This window comes from Centropristis striata, chromosome 5, assembly GCF_030273125.1.
Source record: "Centropristis striata isolate RG_2023a ecotype Rhode Island chromosome 5, C.striata_1.0, whole genome shotgun sequence".
NCBI classification, from domain to species: Eukaryota; Metazoa; Chordata; class Actinopteri; order Perciformes; family Serranidae; genus Centropristis; species Centropristis striata.
Window position 1 is genome coordinate 15,769,972 of NC_081521.1, and position 21,610 is coordinate 15,791,581.

The window sequence follows — 21,610 nt, forward strand, 5'->3', positions numbered from 1 at the left end:
TACTTAATAATTAGCAGCTTAGTATTATATTTAAACCCTTAACAGTGTATTTATCTGTATTGTTCATATTATTCTGAAGACTACAATTACAGTATTGGCTCTCTGACCCCATATTATCTGTCACGTTAACCTAACAATCACCGGACTCACTGGAAAAAACTGTATTACTAATCTCTTGTCTTGGTTTGCACTTCCATGGCGACAGTAAAGTTAGCCAGTAAGCACTTAGTATTAACCCTACATTTACTAGATGACACTGTGTTATTGGGTTTTACTATATAACTCTCTTTGGACCAGTGATATTTACATCACTGCTGAATAGTTTGTTGTTTGAATCTTTCATGTCTTTATCCTCACCGTGGCATTTCTTTAAATGAGAGAGACTATACCTGGAATAGCTTCACAAACAGGTGACAGGACAGTAATCAATCATCATGAGCTGCTCATCGGGTTCACTGTGTCCACATCTGCAAACATGATCACATCTGTTTAATATTCTTATAGAAGATGGAGACTGTTCTGGAGTCAGAGAGTGAGGAGCAAGGAGGAGGAGAGACACGGAAGGAGGAGGAGGAGGAGGAGGAGGAGGAGGAGGAGGAGGAGGAGGAGGACAGAGAGGCGATGAAGCTGGAGGGACCTCTCCATGTTTCAGCTCCTCGGCAGCATGTGTGAGTGTCCATGACTCATAAACACACACTGACACAGGACAGGGCTTGTCTGCACATCGTTCATTCAGATGATCTATTAATACATTTATGGCTGAAACAATTAGTCATTTAATTGATTGGCTTAAATTAATTGACAACAATTCATATTCATAATGTACTGTTTGAGTTGCAACATTAATAGTACTGTCAGTTAGGTCTAAAGTAATTATAACTTAATAAAATGTTTGCCATGAATTGTTTAGTTTATTTATTCAGTGATAATGATTGACGATGAATTCCATAAGAAAGAAAAGCAGCAAATCCTCACATTTGAGAAGATGGAACCAGAGAGTTCTTTTAATTTCTGCTTGAAAGAAGACTTAAAAACTAAGTGTTAAAGATGACTTTTATAAATAGAATGCTTTTATTATGTTTTTAATCTCTTCAGTTTTATGTCTGTTCAATGTGAAGCACTTTGTGCAGCATTTCATGTATGAAAAGTGCTCTACAAATCAAGTTTACTATTATTATTATTATTATTATTATTATTATTATTATTATTAATAATAATAATAATAATAAACAATCAACAGATGTTTGCTTTTTAAGTGATGAATTGTTTCAGCAGCATTCATCCGATTCACAGCAAGTCAGTTTTCAATGTTCTGCCAGGCAGAATGAACTAAATGTTCCACAGTGTCCACCCTCTGGGCTCCTCAGGGTCCAGATATCTGATCTCATACATAAAGTCAGTGATGGTGCTACCAGACTTTGTGGCTGTAATCGTCCACTGTCTTTCTGTCCTTCACCAGCCTGAAGTTGGACAATGCAGACGACCTGAGTCCTGAGTCCTACAGGGTTAACTCCCCAGCAGAGATTCGACTGTTGGCCGTAGCCGACAACTTCCAGCGTCAGTATTCACACTTGTATCCTGACCGCAAACCGCTTCTGCTCTGCCCTTTCAACGAATGTGGTGTTCAGGTAACAGCAACGATTCGACTCGACTCACTGGACTGTTTCCATTTCCGTTTTCACCTTTTTTTTCTTCTCTTTTTCCTTCTTTGGGAAGAGAAACACCATGCCATCCTCAGATCCTCAAACAGTTCACATGCTATACAGATGTCTGTCCAAAGCCCCTTGCATAGTGCCGTTTCATGCCGGGACATTTACAGCTCTGTAACATCTCACCTCCACTATGAACGCGCCCGAAGCGTGATGCCGGGATCAAAAGATCCCACCAATTTTCCGCCTCCAGAGATCACAGAGGAGAAACAGTGGTGAGACTGTTGGAAGCAGGGCCACTATGAATGGGCCATCGTGGCAAAGCGGGATATTTGACGTCTAACACACACCTCCCACTTGGTCCGACAGTCATCCAATCACTGTTCAGCTGCACAACAACTGCGGCCGCCGTCGCTAACTGTGCACAGCGTCCACCACTTATTGTAAATAAACCAGCATGGCTAACTGTACACGTGGTGTCCGCCACTGATCGTAAACAAACCGGAGTGTCCAGTGCTTGTTGTAAACAAACGGAGGTCGCCTAGTAAACACATGCTGCTGCAGCACAAACACACTGTACTGCTACAGAGCTAACTGTTAGCCTATTAGCACTGTGCGTCTCCTCCACCTCGTTCAGCGACACCAGACCGCACTATGAAAGGGCAGAATATCACTTTGCCTTCGCTGGATCACTATGAATGACCGAAGGCGAAAAAAGCCACCATAGATCTTTCCGGCAATATAGTGGGACTTTTGCGGAACTGCACTATGAAAGGGGCTTATGTTACTGTGTATGTTTTTGTAATATTCAGAAGTTTGTGTCGACGACTCTTCGGCCCACACCGACAGTCTACCCTGAGCTCTTCACCTGGGAGGGCTGTGCCTCCTTTGTGGCTAATTTCCTGTCTCTGGACCCTTTGGAGCCGCCCGTGGACCTGGTGAGGAAGCTTACACTAGTTTGGTGATAATCATTTGATCCACTTTAGTTCAATAGCTGTTGGAATGTCATTTAACTTCCTGATGATCTAAACAGACTTTTTGTTTGGACTTCTGCTCAGTGGATGATGGCATTGTGGCAAAAGGCTGCAGAGAGGGTTTCTTTCATCATGCCACATTCAGACCATGTAGAAGTTACAATAACTACAATAACTGTTAAAAGTAATAAAATAAAATGGATATAGTGCTATAGTGCCCACGCACAGTGTGTTTGTACCCCGACACCACTAACTCCACAATCATACAACTGTCTTTAATTGTCAAATGACGGATCACAAGTTGTTTCCTTCTAATGGTGCTACAGCTGTTTAGGATTTCTCTAAAGTTGGGGAACTGTGAGAGACAGATTATTTAAAAAACAGTCAAAATTGTGTGTTGATGCTGATTTGACAAAGTGGTGAAACGGTGTAACTACAGTTTCCAGGTGCTTCACGTGGTGTTGTTGGTATTTGGCCCAGAAAGACTTTTCTCACAGACTCATATCGGTAAAGGAACATAAATAAGCTGTAAATAAGCAGTGCTTTTCTAAACACTCAAAGGCGCTTTACACGGAATAAATAAACAAATGAAGAGAATTTAAAAAATGAAGAGAATAAAAATGTTTAAAAATCAGTGGTTGTAGGCGGATTTGAAGAGGTGAGTTTTTAGGGGTTTTTTGGGGGGGGTAGGCTGTAGCAGTAGTCGAGTCTGAATGTGATGAAGGCGTGGGTGAAGGTTCTCAGCAGCTGGAAGGGTGAGGGATGAACGGAGGCAGGCAATGTTCATGAGGTGGAAAAAGGCTGTTTTAGTGATGTTTTTGATGCTTTTGTCGAAGGAGTAAATTTGGTCGAAGGTGGCAGCAAGGTTACGGATGTGAGGAGAAGGGAGCACAGTGGAGCCGTCAGTGGAGATGTACAATGAGTGTACTGCTCCTATGAAATGATTCACCTCAGCAACATGGTCATGCTCAGCAGAAAGGTGGATGAAAGACAAGAAAGGAACGTTGTGCAACGGAGACTTGACATGCACACACACATCCATAAATACACACACATACACTGAAAGGAAAGGTGTGTGTGTGTGTGTGTGTGTGTGTGTGTGTGTGAATTTGTGATTTATTTTTTTCGATAATTTGTGGGTTTTTTGTGTACATTCGTGATTTATTTCTGGTAAATTTGTCATTTTTTTCTGGTGAATTTGTCATTATTTTCTGGTAAATTTGTTTTTTTTTCTTGCAAATTTGTGAATTTTTATCTATATCTTATAGTATATTTTGTTCTCGTTAATTTGTGATTTTTTTTTCTGGTAAATTTGTGAGGTTTTTTTAGTGTGGTGACCTTTGACCTTTCCTGTTGAATGCGTTGATGGTGCGTTTTAAATCTTTGTTGACACTTTGTTGTGTGTGTGTGTGTGTGTGTGTGTGTGTGTGTGTGTGTGTGTTGCGGTCCCAGCCCAGGTACCTGTTCTCTTCCAGCTCGGTGCTGCAGAGTCAGAAAGCCACATGTTTTGACTTTGCCACCCTGCTGTGCAGCCTGCTGCTGGGCTCGCACTACGACGCGTACTGTGTCAGCGGCTATGCTGTCAAAGAGCTGTGTGTGTTGGAGCAGAGCCTGAAGGAGCGCCCCCTGCTGGACACTGAGCTCAATGTAAGTGCTGCTCCCTGTGCAATGTACATTACTGCATCATTACTGTACACAGGGCTGGGAGGGTTACTTTAAAGTGTATTCTGACACAGTTAGAAAAAATGTAATTAGTAACATCTAAATATCACAGACATAAGGGAATGTAACTTGATATCAAAGGTCGGTGTGTGTTCTCTGACCTCCAGGTCCAGTTAATGTTTATCTGTCATTACATCTGTAAAGATGGAGATGTCACGGACCATAGCGCAAAAACTGATAGAACGTAAAAGTCAAAGTTAAAGTCAGCTTTATTGTCATTTTCTTCACATGTAGCAGACATACAAAAGAATCAAAATTATGTTTCTAACTATGCCACAATGAACACAAGACAAGACATTTCTAACACTTAAAGTTAACAGTAAGAAAAGTAAAGTGCACAGAACAAACTTATAATGGGGACAAACCTATCCTAACACTAAAGTAGACAATAAATAAAGTGCACAGTAGATGAAGACGTTTAAAAATAAACTAAGACAGAAATCTGACACAACAAGAAAAAAGTAATCGTAATCATCTAAATATAAAGACATAAAGGAATATAACTTGATATCAAAGGTCAATGTGTGGTTTGAAACACACACATCAGGTTAGTTATAATCAAACTGAGGGACGGCTAACTCTCCGAGAACAAGTGTGTTCTCAGTCTCAATATTAGAATAAGAACATGTTACTGTGGACTTTCACTTCCACAGGAAAGGGCGAGGAAACATGCAGAGATATGAACGTGTGTGCTTGCTTGTGCTTTGTGTTTGTATGCGCAGAGTGTGATCTCAGCGCAGGAGCTACAGGAGAATAAATACACAGTGAAACCTCCAAGGGAGCTGAAGAGTCACTTTCTGACGCAGCAAGAGAAGAAGAAACAGGATGCAGAGGCTGCGTTGCTGCAGAAACAAAAACTACACGAGGTAACGCCATGTTTTTACTGAAAAACAGTTCAAAGCTCTCCCCCTCCCCTGTCAACACCAACACCGTCTTTATGAACAGGAGAGTGAGCGGCGACCTGCCGACCCCCTGCGAGGACTGCGGGTGCACTGCTGGGTGCTGGTGCTGTCAGGGAGTCGGAGCGTCCGGCAGAACTTCTTCATCGACCCCCTGAGTGGGAAAGGTTACGCCACCGACCATGACAACTTTCTGGGCATCGAGAGCGTGTGGAACAATCTCAACTACTACGTCAACATGCAGGACTGCAGGAACGGCTGCGCTGTGAGTTCACAGATCTCCACACATCTCATTCACAAACAGCCTGTACGCACAAGTCTATGTACAAATGTTTTACACACAAATCTGGATTAATCAGTATTTTTCTCCCTGATTTTGTTTGCACTCTGCGAAGAAATGTAGAACTGCCTTCGACCCTTCGTAAGCACAAATGATGTCGGTCTCAGACAATACAAACACACACATTTTAGCTAAATGCATAGCAAATTAAAAATGCATTCATTAAAGGTTTTCCTCTACAACAGTGATAAAACAGTTCATTTATGGCCAAATAATGCGCCAAATGTGTTAAATAACTCAAACTTTCATCCTCTTCAATCAGCGTCAGTCAACTGCTGAACATTTAAATAAATAGTAAATAAAAATAATTAAATAGTTAACGCAAATGTTTAAATCACCACAAGCAGTGTTTCTGCATTATATATTATGCTCTTGATCGGCCAATAACATTGTGCATTCCTGTTTTTGTGTGTGTGTGTGTGTGTGTGTGTGTGTGTGTAGGGTATGGTGTATGATCTGGAAGATTTACAGATGTGGGAGCCAGTCCTGTACGGTGCAACCAGCAAGAAGCAGCTGATTCTTGATGTCTTAGACAAAAAGGAGAGACAGATGATCAGCAAAAAAATCAATGAGGAGGAGGTGTGTTTGTGTGTGTGTGTGTGTGTGTGTGTTCGCTGTTTTAGTGTGTGTGTGTGCAAAACTAAATCTCAATCTTTATGTTTATATTTGTAAGGAGTGGATATTTAGACTCAGCAGCAGGACGCAGACGTAGAGCAGGTACGACTAAAGCAGCAGGCAGGCAAACAGATAAATGACATAAATATGTATATTATATATGTATTATTGTTAATCCCATTAAAAGTGCCAAACCAACAGTGACTGTCTGGACTAACAGGTGGCGTGTGTGTATCCCAGCCGCTGAGCCACACTGTTGCACAGGGTCACATGTTTCTTCCGTGCCATGAGGGATGTCGGTGATTGATCCATTATCTGTTGACTGCCTTTGCTGCTGTATCTCCACAGGTCACAGATTAAAGTGAAAGAGTCGAGTCACATTCGTCCAGCTGAATTATTTGAATCCCCCTGCTGTTCATCTGGCTTTCATATTTAGAGTATGGTCTCTTTTTACATTTTGGAGGGCAAGATATAGAAATTACTTCTTGATAAGAGGCATCTTTCTAGGCCTTTTCAAAGATTACAAGAATTTCCTCTTTCATTGTCCTTTAGAATCTGTAAATACCTAAAGTGATCCTGATTTTCCAGCTGAGGTCCTGGACTGTGGTTTGTTTTTAAAGGATGAAGAGCAGCCAAAAGTTTTTCAGATGCCACGATCCTGGGTCAGCTACATTACGATCTCAAAGAAAGGTACAGTAACTCCTCCTGAGCACTGTTAGCATGTGATGCTACATTGTCCTGACACCTCAAGGTCCAGTTAATGTTTATCTGTCATGACATCTGTAAAGATATAAAAACTGATAAAATGTAAAAGCGTCAAGACAGAATCGTAAAACAACCTGAAGTCCCAGTTAGGGGTGGGCGATGTGGCCCTAAAAAAATATCACAATAGTTCAGGGTATTTTTACGATAACGATATTCTTGATGATATTACAAAATACTGAAAAATATATAGGAAAATATGGTGTTTTAGTCTGTATAAATAAATAAAAAATGTTCAACAAAAAAAAAAATCAATCATAAATCTAAAATGTAGTGTAAATTGCAAGTCTCTACTCTTGCCAAATACAAAAAATGTACTCTTGTCTCTTGAGTATTAGCAAATAAAAAATAACCATCTAGGGGGTCTGGGGGCCTGCCAAATTTGGTATATTTTTAAGTAAAATGCATCAATCGTGTGCACTTTGAGAGCTAAATGAGACAGATCACCTCACATAACATCTTTCACAGGATTTCTTTCCATTAAAAGCCCAAATTTGGTGCCTCTCACACTATTCCACTATTCCATCATAAACACTGATCTTAATCATTGCATATTTAAATGAAATATTGTAAAGGTGAATTAAGGTTCTTGTATGTTTTATTTAAGGCATCTTATTTTGACACTCTGCTGAGCAGAGACACATCGCAAAATAAGTTTTTTATTATGAATAGTGTAAATATACTTTCAGTAGCTTGAAATGTGACGTTAGTGCAGCATAAGAGACTCTGGTGGGCCGCCACAGTCTAGGTAGTTAATGGGAAACCCTTACGTCTCTACGTCAAGAAGTAGGAATGTTGCTAATATAATGATCTGCATTTTACTCATAAAAAAAAATACCGGTATAATCGTGAACAATATGATATGGCACACCCATAGTCCCAGTGTCCATCAAACACTGACAGCTGTCAACCACTCGACCCAACGTCGTGATATGATCATTGCTTAAAAAGTACCAACTCCCATTCATCAACAGTGTGCGGATTGCTTTAGGTGGGGAAGAGTGCTGTCACTTTCCCCACCATTATGCTTGCAAAGTCAAAGCGAATTCATTCAAACTAACTCAAACTTCAGTGTCAGCAGAATCCTCATCCTGAGGTGGTTAAAGGTCACAATGTGTATAAGGTAACAATGTGTATAGGAGCAAGTCAACAATTGACTTTTCTGACTCCACTAATATATTACAACACAGAACACAAAGTGAAAGTGCAGAGGGAGCCAGATCATCACGGACGGCTCCCAACCCCCCTTTACAGCCTTTACAGCAACATCATGGTCCATCGGGACCTTTAACTGTGGACACAAAACCTAAAAACACATCACAACGAGGCAGAAACCCCTGGACTATTATTATTATTATTATCCAAATGATTGGAAGAGATTGATCAATAAAGTTTTGAGAAGATATACACTTTATGTGTCAAGAAGAAATCACATTGTCACAATCATTTCACGGAAAAAGGTAAAAAAAATATTTTATTACAACTTTATGGGCGACCGTGTAGTTATTGTTATGAATAGTAGCATTGTTTGTCCTGTTTGTTATTGTTTTGTCGTTTTTGTTTGTCTTGCAATAACTGGAGGATATCTGTCTTGATATGTTATATGGATGAGCTGGTCACCTCTCAGTCTGACAGCGGAGATAAGAGACCAACATTGGTCTGAACGTCCTGGCCGTGGTGCTGCCATCACATGAAGCCCGGTTATTCTAGGCTCGCTTAAGAGACATTTCAAAAACTCCTCCAGAAGGTTCAGGGAGATGATCACTTCATTTGTGCATCTGTTTATGGTGAATTGCTTTGACTGCTGCGTGTTCAGGAGACGTGTCGTGCTCCATCTGATATGTCTGTATAGGAAGTGACAATAACAACACCGTGGCCCCCTGAAAAGGGTCAAAAATATTTAACTAAAAGCACTGAGTGATGGCATAAAAAGTCTAATAACACATGAAGTGTAGAGAGATGCATACATAGATCAGCGCCAATATCCAGCATGAGTCTGACACTCATGCCGTCAGATAACCAAACGCTGCCTCTTCCTGTCTGTCTGTCCGTCCGTCCGTCCGTCCGTCTGTCTGTCTGTCTGTCTGTCTGTCTGTCTGTCTGTCTGTCCATCGACCTACCTACCTACCTCTCCATCTCTCCACATCTCCTCCCTTGTTCAGACCTGGAGACCTGCTGGCCCGGAGGACAGAGGGTGACCCGCTACAGAAAATCAAAACTGGAGACGTTTGCAGCGTATCTGAGGAAAGACGGACTGGTCACACGGCAGACTACATACAAGGACGCGGACTGTGAGTGGTTGAAGACAAACTTTTGTGGAGTTTATTGTTTATTCTATCTATTATTGGATCCCCATTAGTCTTCATAGAGATGAGGACTATTCTTCCTGGGTTCCACATTAAATCAAACAATTATTACACAATTACATCATTACAGCATTTATACAGAGAATAACATGAAGTCATTCATCCTTACGTGATTATAATGTATATTAACATGGTTATAATATATATTAAGTAGTACAAGACATGCTTATAAAAGAGTTACATGATTATAGAAGAGTATACGAGGTAAGCATAAAATGTACCATGATGTTCAATGCAGATGTATTAACATGCTTGAGTTTAACTTAACATGATTTCCTAATTTCATAGAAGGCTATTGCAACATAATATTATGACGAAACACTGCTTCTCTCAGTTTCAGTTTAAAACTGTGGCGTGGAGAAGAAATACAAGGACACATTAAGCTTTTAGGATAAGGACAGTTACTGTTGTTTCTAGAGTTTCTACTGTTGTTTCTAGAGTTTCTACTGTTGTTTCTGGAATTTCTGCCTTTATGTCTGGAGTTTCTACAGTTGTTTTTTATATTTGGTACTGTTGTTTCTAGAGTTTCTACCGTTGTTTCTAGATTTGGTACTGTTGTTTCTAGAGTTTCTACTGTCGTTTCTAGAGTTTCTACTGATATTTCCACTGTTGTTTCTGGAGTTTCTACTGTTGTGTCTAGAGTTTCTACTGATGTTTCTGGAGTTTCTATTGATGTTTCTAGAGTTTCTACTGTTGTTTCTAGAGTTTCTACTGATGTTTCTACTGATGTTTCAACTGCTGTTTCTGGAGTTTCTACTGATGTTTCTACTGTTGTTCCTGGAGTTTCTACTGATGTTTCTATTGTTCTTTCTGTAGTTTCTACTGATGTTTCTAAAGTTTCTACAGTTGTTTCTGGATTTGGTACTGTTGTTTCTAGAGTTTCTACTGTTGTTTCTACTGATGTTTCAACTGCTGTTTCCGGAGTTTCTACTGATGTTCCTACTGTTGGTTCTGGAGTTTCTACTGATGTTTCTAGAGTTTCTACCATTGCTTCGGGGGTTTCTACTGTTGTTTCTACTGATGTTTCTACTGTTCTTTCTGGAGTTTCTACCGTTGCTTCGGGGGTTTCTACTGTTGTTTCTACTGATGTTTCTACTGTTCTTTCTGGAGTTTCTACTGTTGTTTTTCCTGATGCTTCTGGAGTTTCTACTGTTGTTTCTAGAGTTTCTGCTGGTGTTTCTGGAGTTTCTACTGATGTTTTTAGAGTTTCTACCGTTGCGTCAGGGGTTTTACTTTTGTTTCTGGAGTTTCTTCCAGTTTTTTAGAGTTTCTTCTAATATTTGTAGAGTTTCTGCTGTTGATTCTGGAAACTGTTGTTTCTACTGTTATAGAGTTTCTATAGTTATATCGAGAGTTTTGCGTCAATGCTCATAGAAGTGTGTTTGTGTGTGTGTTGAAGGCACCGAGGTCACCATGGTGAAGGAGTGGTATCAGTACAGAAAGGACCACCTGGAGGAGAGGGAGATGGACAACACGCTCACCACAGAGCGCTTCAGACGTGGACGACCCTTCAACCTTTTACGTAAATCTGCTTTCTGCTGCTGTCCTGTTAAAACCTCACATCTCCATTAACATGTTTTCACTGCCTGTGCAGGAGGACAGAGGTGTGGGATCAAATTCCCTTCGATTATTTCCTTCACCGTCATCCTCCTCCTGTCAGCTGCTACATTACATAAAATCTCACAGATGGGGATATTTGAAAACAAATATTTATTAGTATCAAAAGGAACCTTTGTGCCTCACTGGGGGCATTATTGGCTTTTACATTTTTCAATCATTTTAGGCTGTATTCATGCATGTTGCATACATTTTTGCAAAGGTTTGAAAGTGAGCCTCTATAATCAGCAGTGTAGGAATGTGACCCAGTACAGTACTCTTGGTAAAAGATTTTACTCAGTGAAAGTGGAAAATAATATTGATATCAAAAAAATGTTACAGACATTTTTGTCCTCTAAGGACACCAGAGCAACTTTTTGAAGGGGAAATGATATTAACAAACAAATATTTAGTGAAGTCGGTGTTGTCTTGGTGACTCAGTCCACAGGTTCACGTCCCTGAGCAGCGACTTGCAGCATGAGATGGAGTTCAGCAGCGCTCGTGTGGATGACCTGGTGCGGCGGGTGGATGCACCGAGTGAACTGACGGAGTTTTTCGAGGGCCGGAGTGACTTCCTGTACTACCGGCACGTCCAGTTCGATCAACGCGTCTCGTTTGCAGACACTCCGGAAGACCGACCGCTGCTGGTAAACATCTGTAAACAAGACAAACAGTCACACTCATGCTGTTGTGGAAATTGCAGACTCTAGACTCAGAGAAAATGAAAACTATGAGATCTTATGTTAAATTATATTTTATCATTTAACTGGACCAAGATGGGAAGAAACATTGAATTCCAAAATTCCTCCACACACATAGTTTTAAAAATCAGTAATTTTGAATGGTCGAGTCACTGGAGTTCAGCACCTTCTGCTGCTCAGCCCTTTTTAAAACAATGTTCCAAATACAACAGAAAAACATCTATCAACATATCTGTACATAAATATATATATGTCCTGTTTATAAACTAGAGAAAATGCTTGTGTCTGTTTGTGTGTGTGTGTGTGTGTGTGTGTGTGTGTGTGTGTGTGCGTGCTACAGAAAGTGGTGGAGTGTTTCCACAGGAACAGATCCAAACCAGCGAGCAAAGACGTGGCTGAGCGAGTGTTCCTGGTGGATCAGAGGCGGATCGAGTTGACCTTCCACTTAGAGGATTACCGAGTCGTCCCGTCAAAGATGAGCTTCATCAAACCGCGAGAGTCGACGGAAAACAAGAAGAAGGAGGAGTTCACACCTGACATGGTCTCCAGCTTCCAGGTACAGACAGCAGCAAACACAGCCCTTCAAAATAAGGTTTTTTTTTTTTTAAGTCTTGTCATGTACTAACAACATCTGTGTCTGTGTGTGGGGGTTTGAAAATTTATAAGAAAACATTCACAAATTTACGAGAAAAAACTCACAAATTCATGAGAAAAAAAATCACACATTTAGAAGAAAAAAAATTACTAATTTATGAGAAAAAAATCACTAATTTACAAGAAAAAAATCACAAATTTACAAGAAAGAAACTCACAAATTTATGGAAAAAAAACCCAAATGTACAAGAAAAAACTTACAAATTTACAAGAAAAAAACTCACAAATTTATGAAAAAACCACACATTTACGAGAAAAAAATGACTTGTTTATGAGAAAAAAAAAAAAAAATTTACAAAAAAACCTCACAAATTTGTGTCATGTACTAACTGTGTGTGTGTGTGTGTGTGTGTGTGTGTGTGTGTGTGTGTTCAGGTGGAGCCGGCCGATAAGCCTCTCCAGACGCTGGCTCTGTGCTCGATGCTGGACGCTCTGATAAAGGACGAGGAGAAGATGCTTCTCCAAGTCAAGGAGTCTAAGAAAGAGGTAACTGTGATTTACTCATTCTAGTTTATTTCAAACATGTAAAAAGAAAGCAAACTGGTCATACTGAAAATAATGATAATACACAAAATAGATTGATTGTTGATTTGATTTACGCTTCCAAAAAAGGTGTGGGAACCAATAATACCAATTATCTTTGTCTTCCAAAATACAGTAATTATAACTAATGTGTTTATATCAAGTATATAATGTGATCACTTACATGTTAAATTACTGTAATCAAAAAATATATATATAAAAAAAACTGCAGCAAAAGTGTATATCATCAATAAAAATAACAATAGTAAAAAAACATAAACAACAAAAAATATAAAAAAGTTATAATTTAAACGAGAGGATATAAAAAAATTGCAACAGTATATGCAGTACAGACGGACCATTGCACATTTAAGTGAAAATTGTGCCATGTGTGGTCTACATAAACTCACTATTTAACTATATATATATACATCTAATTTTATGTTTATATATGAAATAAAAACACAACAAAGTGTCAACAAAGATTTAAAACACACCATCAGTGCATTCAACAGGAAAGGTCAAATGTCAGGACCGGTGACCAGAACTCAGACGCAGACCAGAGATCAGAGAGATATGGATGATTTATTTGGATTTTTCACAAAGGAAAAACAGGTCGAAGAGGGGGCGCTGGGAATTCAGGAGCGGGTTCGGATCCAGAGCTCTCGGCTGGCTGGTGAGCTGGGCTGGGAACAGGTTGAGGCACGATGGTCTGAGGCGAGGCAGAGAAAACAAGGTTAGGAACAGGCACAAAAACAGAGTTCCTACTAAGTTGCTGGTGAGTCTCATACAAACTGATTCGACGATCCGGCGGGGACTGGAAGGCTGGTCTGGTCTTTTATAGGAGTGTTGATTGTGGAATGAGAAACCGGAGTGCAGGACTGATGAGATGCGTTGCAGGTGTGTAGGCTGGAGCTGCCGAGACCACGCCCCCCAGCAGTAATGCATGCCACAGACAAGTCACAACCGGGGGTTGTGACATCAAAGGTCACTACACTAAAAAAAAACTCACAAATTTACCAGAAAAAAAATGACAAATTAACGAGAACAAAATATACAAATTCATGAGATATAAATTCACAAATTTGCAAGAAAAAAATGACAAATTTACCAGAAAATAAAGACAAATTTACGAGAAAAAAAATGACAAATTTACGAGAAATAAATCACAAATTTACACAAAAAACCCACAAATTACTGAAAAAAATAAATCACAAATTTACGGGGGAAAAAATGAGAAAAAGCGTCAGCTCTTTCCCTCACAGATTGTGGACATTTGTTTACATGAAGCTCAGAGTGAAGAAACCGACCCAGAGACACTGAGAGTCCAACAGGCTGCAGATGAGAGAGACCTCACATTTTATTTTCAAATAAACAGTCTTTTGCCATTCACACTGTTTCAGTTTCTGTCCTGCTCGTGGAGGGACTGTGAGCTGTGGATGGGAACAAGTGTTCATTTGACCTTTCTTTTGCTTATTTTCTTGAAATTAGGTTAAAACTTTTGGTGCATTTGGACTAAAACTGAATGACTGTGATGAGCCTGGGAAAGTTCTCTGATACTTGTAAGAGTATTGTGGTGTTGCTCTTTCTTTTTTTAAAGAATAATAATTTAAAAAAAAAAAATTTATTCTCCCTTTTTTAAATACTTTATTTGTAGTTTTTCGTTTTACAAATGTATACCTTTCAATCCTTCTATCCCTCCCACCCTCCCATCCAAGGCTTCACAGCTTAATAAAATAATAAGATGAAACATTAGTAAATAAATAGATATCTGTTCATGCATGTAGATACAAACGCATCTGGTTGAAATTATCTGTACATATCCTGTACATTTGGTGGAAAGACTCCTGTAAGTTTATTAGAGCTGCCAGAGCAGCTTGAAGGTCCGACGCATGGAAATAATCCCACATGTTTGTTTATTTTCCTGTACTGGAGCATGTATGTGACGTAAACACGTACATGACGTGAGCAGATCTGAGCAGAGTTTTGCATCTTGGCCGTGTAGACGGACACGCTACGGCGGAGCGGATTAAACTTTTCCACTTTGGACAGTGGTTTCAGATTTTTGCGTTTTAAGCCCCAAAAACGCCGTCAACGTCTAAACGAAAGGCACTTCCGATGAAATATTTTGTCGTTTTTACCCGCAAGCTTCCTCGTGTAAACGGGGCCTGAGGAAGCATCATTTCACTGCTGCTCAGTTATCATCTGTGCTAACATAATGATCAATGAGTCTTTAACACTATAAACATGATTAACACAATGTGCTTCTGGAACACAGGACTATATATAATAGATCTTCCATAAGAAAATCAGCCATTTGCAGCTTTAATAGTCATTTACCACATTAACTATGTCTACAATGTATGTCTGTTGTTTTAATTAAAAAAAAAAAAAAAGCTTTTCTTTCAGAAATAAGGACATTGTGTTGCTGTTTTTACTTCAGTAAGTGTTCAGGGAGTGAATCCTTCTTCCACCACTCATGTGTGAGCAGGTGAGTGAGATTGTGAGGTGCAGAGAGCAGGAGGAGGCAGACGTTCAGCTGATCTTCTCCCCCTGGACGACAGTCGGAGCTGCAAGAGCTCGCAGCAAGAGACAGGAGATGGTGAGACACACACACGCGCTAGAAATAACAATGGAATTTCAAGAAGCATCGACGCAGTACTTTAAGTATAACAATAGAAACTCTATCACAGAAGAAACAACATTCTCCAGAAGAAACAGCAGAAACTTTACAAATATCAGAAGAAAATCTAAAAAATAGATGAAGCCCTACAAACAACAGTAAAAACTCCAGAAACAAAAGTAATAACTCCAGAAACAACAGTAGAAACTCTAGAAACATCAGTCGAAGTGCTAGAAACATTGGTAGAAGCTCTAGAAGCAACGCTTAAAAACTCTAGAAACATCAGTAGAAACTCTAGAAACAACAGTTGGGTAGAGAAACAGTACATGTCTAGTTTAACTGATGTTTTTAGAGTTTCTACTGTTGTTTCTAGAGTTTCTACTGTTGTTTATAGAGTTTCTTCTGTTGTTTATAGAGTGTTTACTGATGTTTTTAAAGTTTCTACTGATGTTTTTGGAGTTTCTACTGTTGTTTATAGAGTTTTTACTGTTGTTTGTAGGGCTTCATATATTTTTTAGATTTTCTTCTGATATTTGTAAAGTTTCTGCTAGTTTCTAGAGAAACTCTAGAAACAACAGTTAAAGCTCTAGAAACATTAGTTAAACTACTTATGAATTGTTTCTCTACCCAACAAACATTTACTCAGACCTACTCGTACTAGTATTTTAATTTTCTTATTGTAGAAATGGATAAATAGTATAGTATAAATAGTGAACTTTTTCCTCCACTGCAGTGATTTGGCAGGTTTCGTTTCTAGTTACTTTCCACTACTTTTCAATATTCAAATCATTAATTCAAATATAAATCCACGAATAAAAGATGATGTTTAAATATGGTTAAAGCAGTGTAGTTGTTATTTTTTGTCTGCGCTTCCTCTGCTCGCTGTAGTTGCGTCGGGCCGTGGAGGAGCAGCGGTGGCTGCAGGAGAAGGAGAAGGACCTCCTGGCTCCGCTCCTGATCCGGCACGGCCCAGAGCCTCTGAGCGCCCAACAGGCCGAGCAGCTCCACCGTGACTGTCTGGCCGAGTTCAAACAGAGACTGACGGAGCAAGCCGACCTCATCCAGGAACGCTACGAAAAGGTTCAAGACATGTTTACTCAACATTTATATTATGTCCTCTTTCAACTGCAGGAACATGTAAAAACTCTCTGGGGTAAATTCACAGGATTGTGCAGCTTTTGCGGCCACCAAACAAATTCAAAGAGGAAACTGCACCTCTAACTGTCAGTAGAAACTCTACAAATAACAGTAGAAACTCTAGAAACAACTGTAGAAACTCTTGAAACAACTGTAGAAACTCTAGAAACAACAGTAAAAACTCTATAAAACAACTGTAGAAACTCTATATTTAAAGGATGTGCAAACATTTGGTGCAATATCAGCCCTTTTCTATGCAAGTGAGCCTCACAGCAAAAAGCGCTGACAGCCACACGCAGTGAGAGAGAGATTATTAGTGTCTGCAGAGAGCTGCAGGTAGATAAAGCCGATTATAAGGACGAATATAAGGTCAACTTAGGGATCAGTGATAGGATGCAGCTCTCAGCTCCATACGGCTCATTTCAGAAAATATATGAGAAATGAATAAAGAATAATGTTAATAAACAAACAGATTTCTGGCTCAGTCTGACTAGCGATGCTGATCGTGCTGTTGTGGAGATTGCAGATGCTGGACTCAGAGACAATGAAAACTATGAGATCTTACGTTAAATTATATTCTATCATTTAACTAGACCAAGCTGGGGAAGAAACATTGAATTCTTACTAAGAGTAAAGGTCGATTTTAATATGGGAATAATATAATGTATAAAGTATACTTATTTATAGGTTTAAGAGGTAGGGTCGCTGATAAGCCCTTTAGGCTTTTTGATCTTTCCTGCTCTGGAGTTATTCACAATGTTTGGCTCACAGGATCCTACACAGCCACCTCTGGAATCTAATTCTACAAGAAGTATAATAATAATATTGTAACCTAATCTAATAGTTGAATGTCCATGATATGAATTAAACTTTTCTTTAAAGTCCTTGTTATATGATGTATAATGTCCACACCTGAAACATATGAGAGGAACCGTGTGGGACTCGGCACTCTGCTCCTGCAGACAAAATGGGTTTTCCAAGTCACATGTTGTCTGTTTATTTAATCTGCTGCTTTATGTATATCTGAGGGTTAAATGTACCAAAGTAACGTTTTAAAGGATACTTATCTTTGGAGTTTATTTAACCTCAGTCTCTGCATGAGAACCAACCCAACGCAGGAAATATTGTAGTTTATTAAATGTGGATGGACAGAGGACTTCAGGAAATTAAAGGAGTTGGAATGAACAAAAGGATATAGTGACAATACAACAACTATGACTTAAAAAAAATTTAATTCCTGGGCATGCTAACATATTCACAAACTGTGTGTTCAGGAGACTGAGGAGCTGCAGAAGAAACAGCAGTTGTACCAGAAGAACCAGGTCAACATGACGGAGCTGCAGAGGACAGAGTACCAGAACTACTGCTCCGACAAGATGCTGAGGATAGGGGTCGCCAGGAAACGCCTCAGCATGTACTACACACACACAGACATACACACACAGACACAGACACACACACACACACACTCACATACACACTCACATACACAAACCTACGCACGCACACATACACACACACACACACACACACACACACAGACATGCATTTGGAAGAAAGCTGCCAACTCAGCATCTATAACATTAATGATCAATTAATCTATTATTTGCTGTTTTTATACATACTCCAGTATGCATAAAAACATGCATACATGGGCAAAATAAAATATATATATATACGGTACTGTACAAAAGCCTGTTTTGACTTTTATTTTGAAAGGACAAAAAAAGACTTGATCCTGTTGATGGTTAAACTAACTCAGTGAGATTAAACTGTAAAGATAACATCAAGGAGTTCAGTGTTTTATGTTTTAGCCCCCGAAGAGACATGAGGTTAGTTTTCACAGTAATCTTCATATTTAAATGTTTTTTGTGTAAAAATAACTTTTGGATCAAATTAAACTCAGTAATCCATGCTAGCAAGGTGAGCTAGTTTTGCTCAAATTAATACTCTTCATTCTTCAGAACTGAACGCTTGCCGTGTTTCAGCTCAGAAAATTAAATCAAATTTAAATTAAAAAATACACAGATCGATTAAAAATTCCATGTGATCGACCAAATTCTTAACGACCATTTATCGATTAATTTATCGACCATCATCAATTAATTATTCCCATGCCTAGTACAGGTGGTTAGCACTTTGCCTCACAACAAAAGCGTCTCAGGTTCAAATCTAGCTGAAAAACAAACACTCGTGCACTGAACTACTGGACGCAGTTTGGGTTCCACGTGGGACACAAACAGCAGCAACTGAGTCACAGTCCAGGGTTGGTTTGACCACTCAGAATCAGAAATACTTTATTATAGACTGTATCAATAATGGACGTAGTCACTGTGACGTCACCAGTTGGTTTGTGGCCCGTTGGAAGCATCGAGTTCAGCGTTACATTCGTCGCCATCTTGTTTCCGATACGGGGAGCAGACCATATCTGGACTGTGGAGGAGCGAGAGGGATCTGATCACTGACTACACGCCTCTCTACACCTCAACCTGACTGACTCATGTTAGCATTAACTGGAGCATTAACTGGGATGTTAATTTTGGCTAGCAAAAAAACAAAAACAAATGTACGTTACTTACCTCAAAAAAATGGACAGCGACTCCTTGGAGTGTCTTTTAGTCCAACCAAATGCTGAACAAGACATTTAATGAACAAAACTTTCAAATAAACTGTCATTAAGTGAAAATACAGTGAAAGGGTCAAAGTTATAACATCAAACTGCTAAACATCCTTTTTTTATATGTATATAACATTAAATATAATTTTATTGACACGTTGCCGTGGATACACATTGTTATGCTTCTCTCCTGATGACGGAGTTAATAAATCAAGTGAGAAGTTTTCTCATGTTGTATTGAAATTAATGGACACAAATGCCTCTGCAGCCACACTTAACACCCCCTGCTGGAATTTTTGGTAGAATGCAGCTCCCTCTCTTTCTACGCGTCTCAGCATCTCTTACTCCACACAGTCACGTACTCCAGCTCCATGGTAATCTGTGTCACAGCAAACACTGTGCCTTCAAATTGTCTCAAGCGCCGCCAGCTGGGAACTCTCAGAAAAGCACCTGGCATTTTAAGTTGGGAGAAATGCTGTAGCACCACAGGGTGCCGGGTGCGTCGGTATCAAACACTGAGCGTCAGGATCTGATGAGCTGGGAGTGAGACAGAGCTTTTAAAGTCATATTCATTATCCTTAACCGCTTATCCGCACTGGCTGGGGTCTGGAGCCGATCCCAGCTGACAGTGGGCGAGAGGTAGCCTGGCTAACACCAGACCAAATCTCATTGGAGATTAGGTCTGGACACCTTCAATGCTTTTCTCCGTAGAGGAGGTGTGGTTTACGATCCTCCGGAGCCGTTTATTGGACGCTTAGAATGTCTATCAAAGCGTCTGTAGGTAGCTCTTAGCCAATCAGATCAGTTATACCAGATGACGTAGTAGAGCAACAGAAATGGATGTTTGTTGTGTGTGTGTCTATGAGAGAGTGTTGCTGCTGCTTTGCTTCTCCAGTTCTCGCTTTCTGCAAGATTATTTATTTTCACGCTTTATTCCCCCTCATGTCATTCAGCCACACACATCCACTGATTTTATGGGCAATAAACAAGCTGCTGCGGGTCTCCGCTGTCCCCCGGCTCGGAGCCAGATCACCCGCGGTGACCGGCGGTCTCGGCAGCTCGGCGCAACGAGCCGCAGAAACCGCCCGTGCGGCGCTAATAGTCCCGCTACCTGTGATCTGGCTCCGAGCCGGGGGACAGCGGAGCTGCCGAGAGACCTTTCGCCTTTCAACTTTCGCTCTAAACTATTTAAAACACCATCTACAGCTAAAGAGAGTTTCGCGTCTGCAGCAGCCATGTTGGATCCGGAAAGCTTCCAAGTGCCGAGTAGTACGCGTCATCGTCTCACCGTCCCTCCCCGCTCTGTGATTGGATCCCTAAAACAGGGCTAGCAAAATCGCTTAGTTTCCAGACTTGCTGGAGGTTCGAAATCAAATTCGAGCGCGCAAGGCAGTCTGGGTATACCCAGGCTAGGCGAGAGGCGGGGTACACCCTGGACAGATCTCCAGATCATCACAGGGCTGACATATAGAGACGGACAATAGCTCTCATTCACTCCTGCGGGCAATTTAGAGTCACCAATTAAACCTAAGTGCAATTTTTTGGACTGTGGGAGGAAGCCAGAGTACCCAGAGAGAACCCACGCGGGGGTACTGCTAGACTGCTAACCACTACACCACTGTTAAAGTCATATGATGATGCTAAAGCATTCCTGGCTCACTGTCACTTCAGAAATAGTGTGGTTATGATTATTTGTGATGATCTATGTGTGTTTGTTCCAGGCACAAGGAATCAGCTCCTCAGAAGTACCAAAGTCTTGATCTGAAGCTGAAACAAGATCCCCGTCTGGCCCCTCACCTGCTCCGCTGAGCCACACACCTGCCCTCTTTATCAACACAATGTGGAGTGTGTCAAAATTTAACATGTACGCACTTTCTTATCGAGAATGTTTGAGAAATCTTCTGTTTTTTCCTTCGATTCCCTGTGTTGTGTGTCTTTATTTTGCAGTCCGTCTGTGTTGGATGAGTCATCTCCAGCTGCTCTGTGTTGACAGATGTTCCACGGTGTGAAAATAAGACCAGACTGAATCAGCTGGATATGTTTTGTTAAGTTTAAACACCGAGAGAATAACTCCTATAACCACACTGCGTGCTAAATATATATTAGTTTTTAGTATTTAGTCTGTTCTTGTAACACCTTTGGAACAAACCACAAGCAAGAAGTCTTTTACACACAAATCTTTTTTTCTTCTTCTGCAAAACAATAAACATTAATCCATCCATCTATTTTCTGTGTTTCCCATTCCATTTTAATTAAACACAACCTAAAAGATAGGGTTGAATTAGGACATTTAGTTTTTATGTTTTTGTACAAAATATAAATCTCAGTCTTTAAAAACATGAATTATACACTCATGCCCAGTCTTTATCTGAAGAGGCTGAAACGTGCATGTTTGTTATTTATATTTTGTGTATATCTGACATTGTAACATTT

General features: G+C 40.1%; 1 protein-coding gene across 1 annotated transcript; it reads left to right on the forward strand.

Annotated features, from left to right (window-relative positions):
• Positions 1–507: 507 nt before the first annotated feature.
• Positions 508–21,400, forward strand: ccdc135 (coiled-coil domain containing 135). Its single transcript, XM_059332555.1, has 18 exons — positions 508–532; positions 593–668; positions 1,460–1,628; positions 2,462–2,587; positions 4,076–4,270; positions 5,068–5,211; positions 5,291–5,509; positions 6,026–6,163; positions 6,820–6,889; positions 9,124–9,252; positions 10,727–10,849; positions 11,365–11,570; positions 11,965–12,180; positions 12,654–12,764; positions 15,292–15,402; positions 16,312–16,503; positions 17,835–17,974; positions 20,899–21,400. The coding sequence occupies exons 1-18, from the start codon at positions 508–510 to the stop codon at positions 20,984–20,986; spliced, it is 2,478 nt and encodes an 825-aa protein (XP_059188538.1). The 3' UTR covers positions 20,987–21,400.
• Positions 21,401–21,610: the final 210 nt, after the last annotated feature.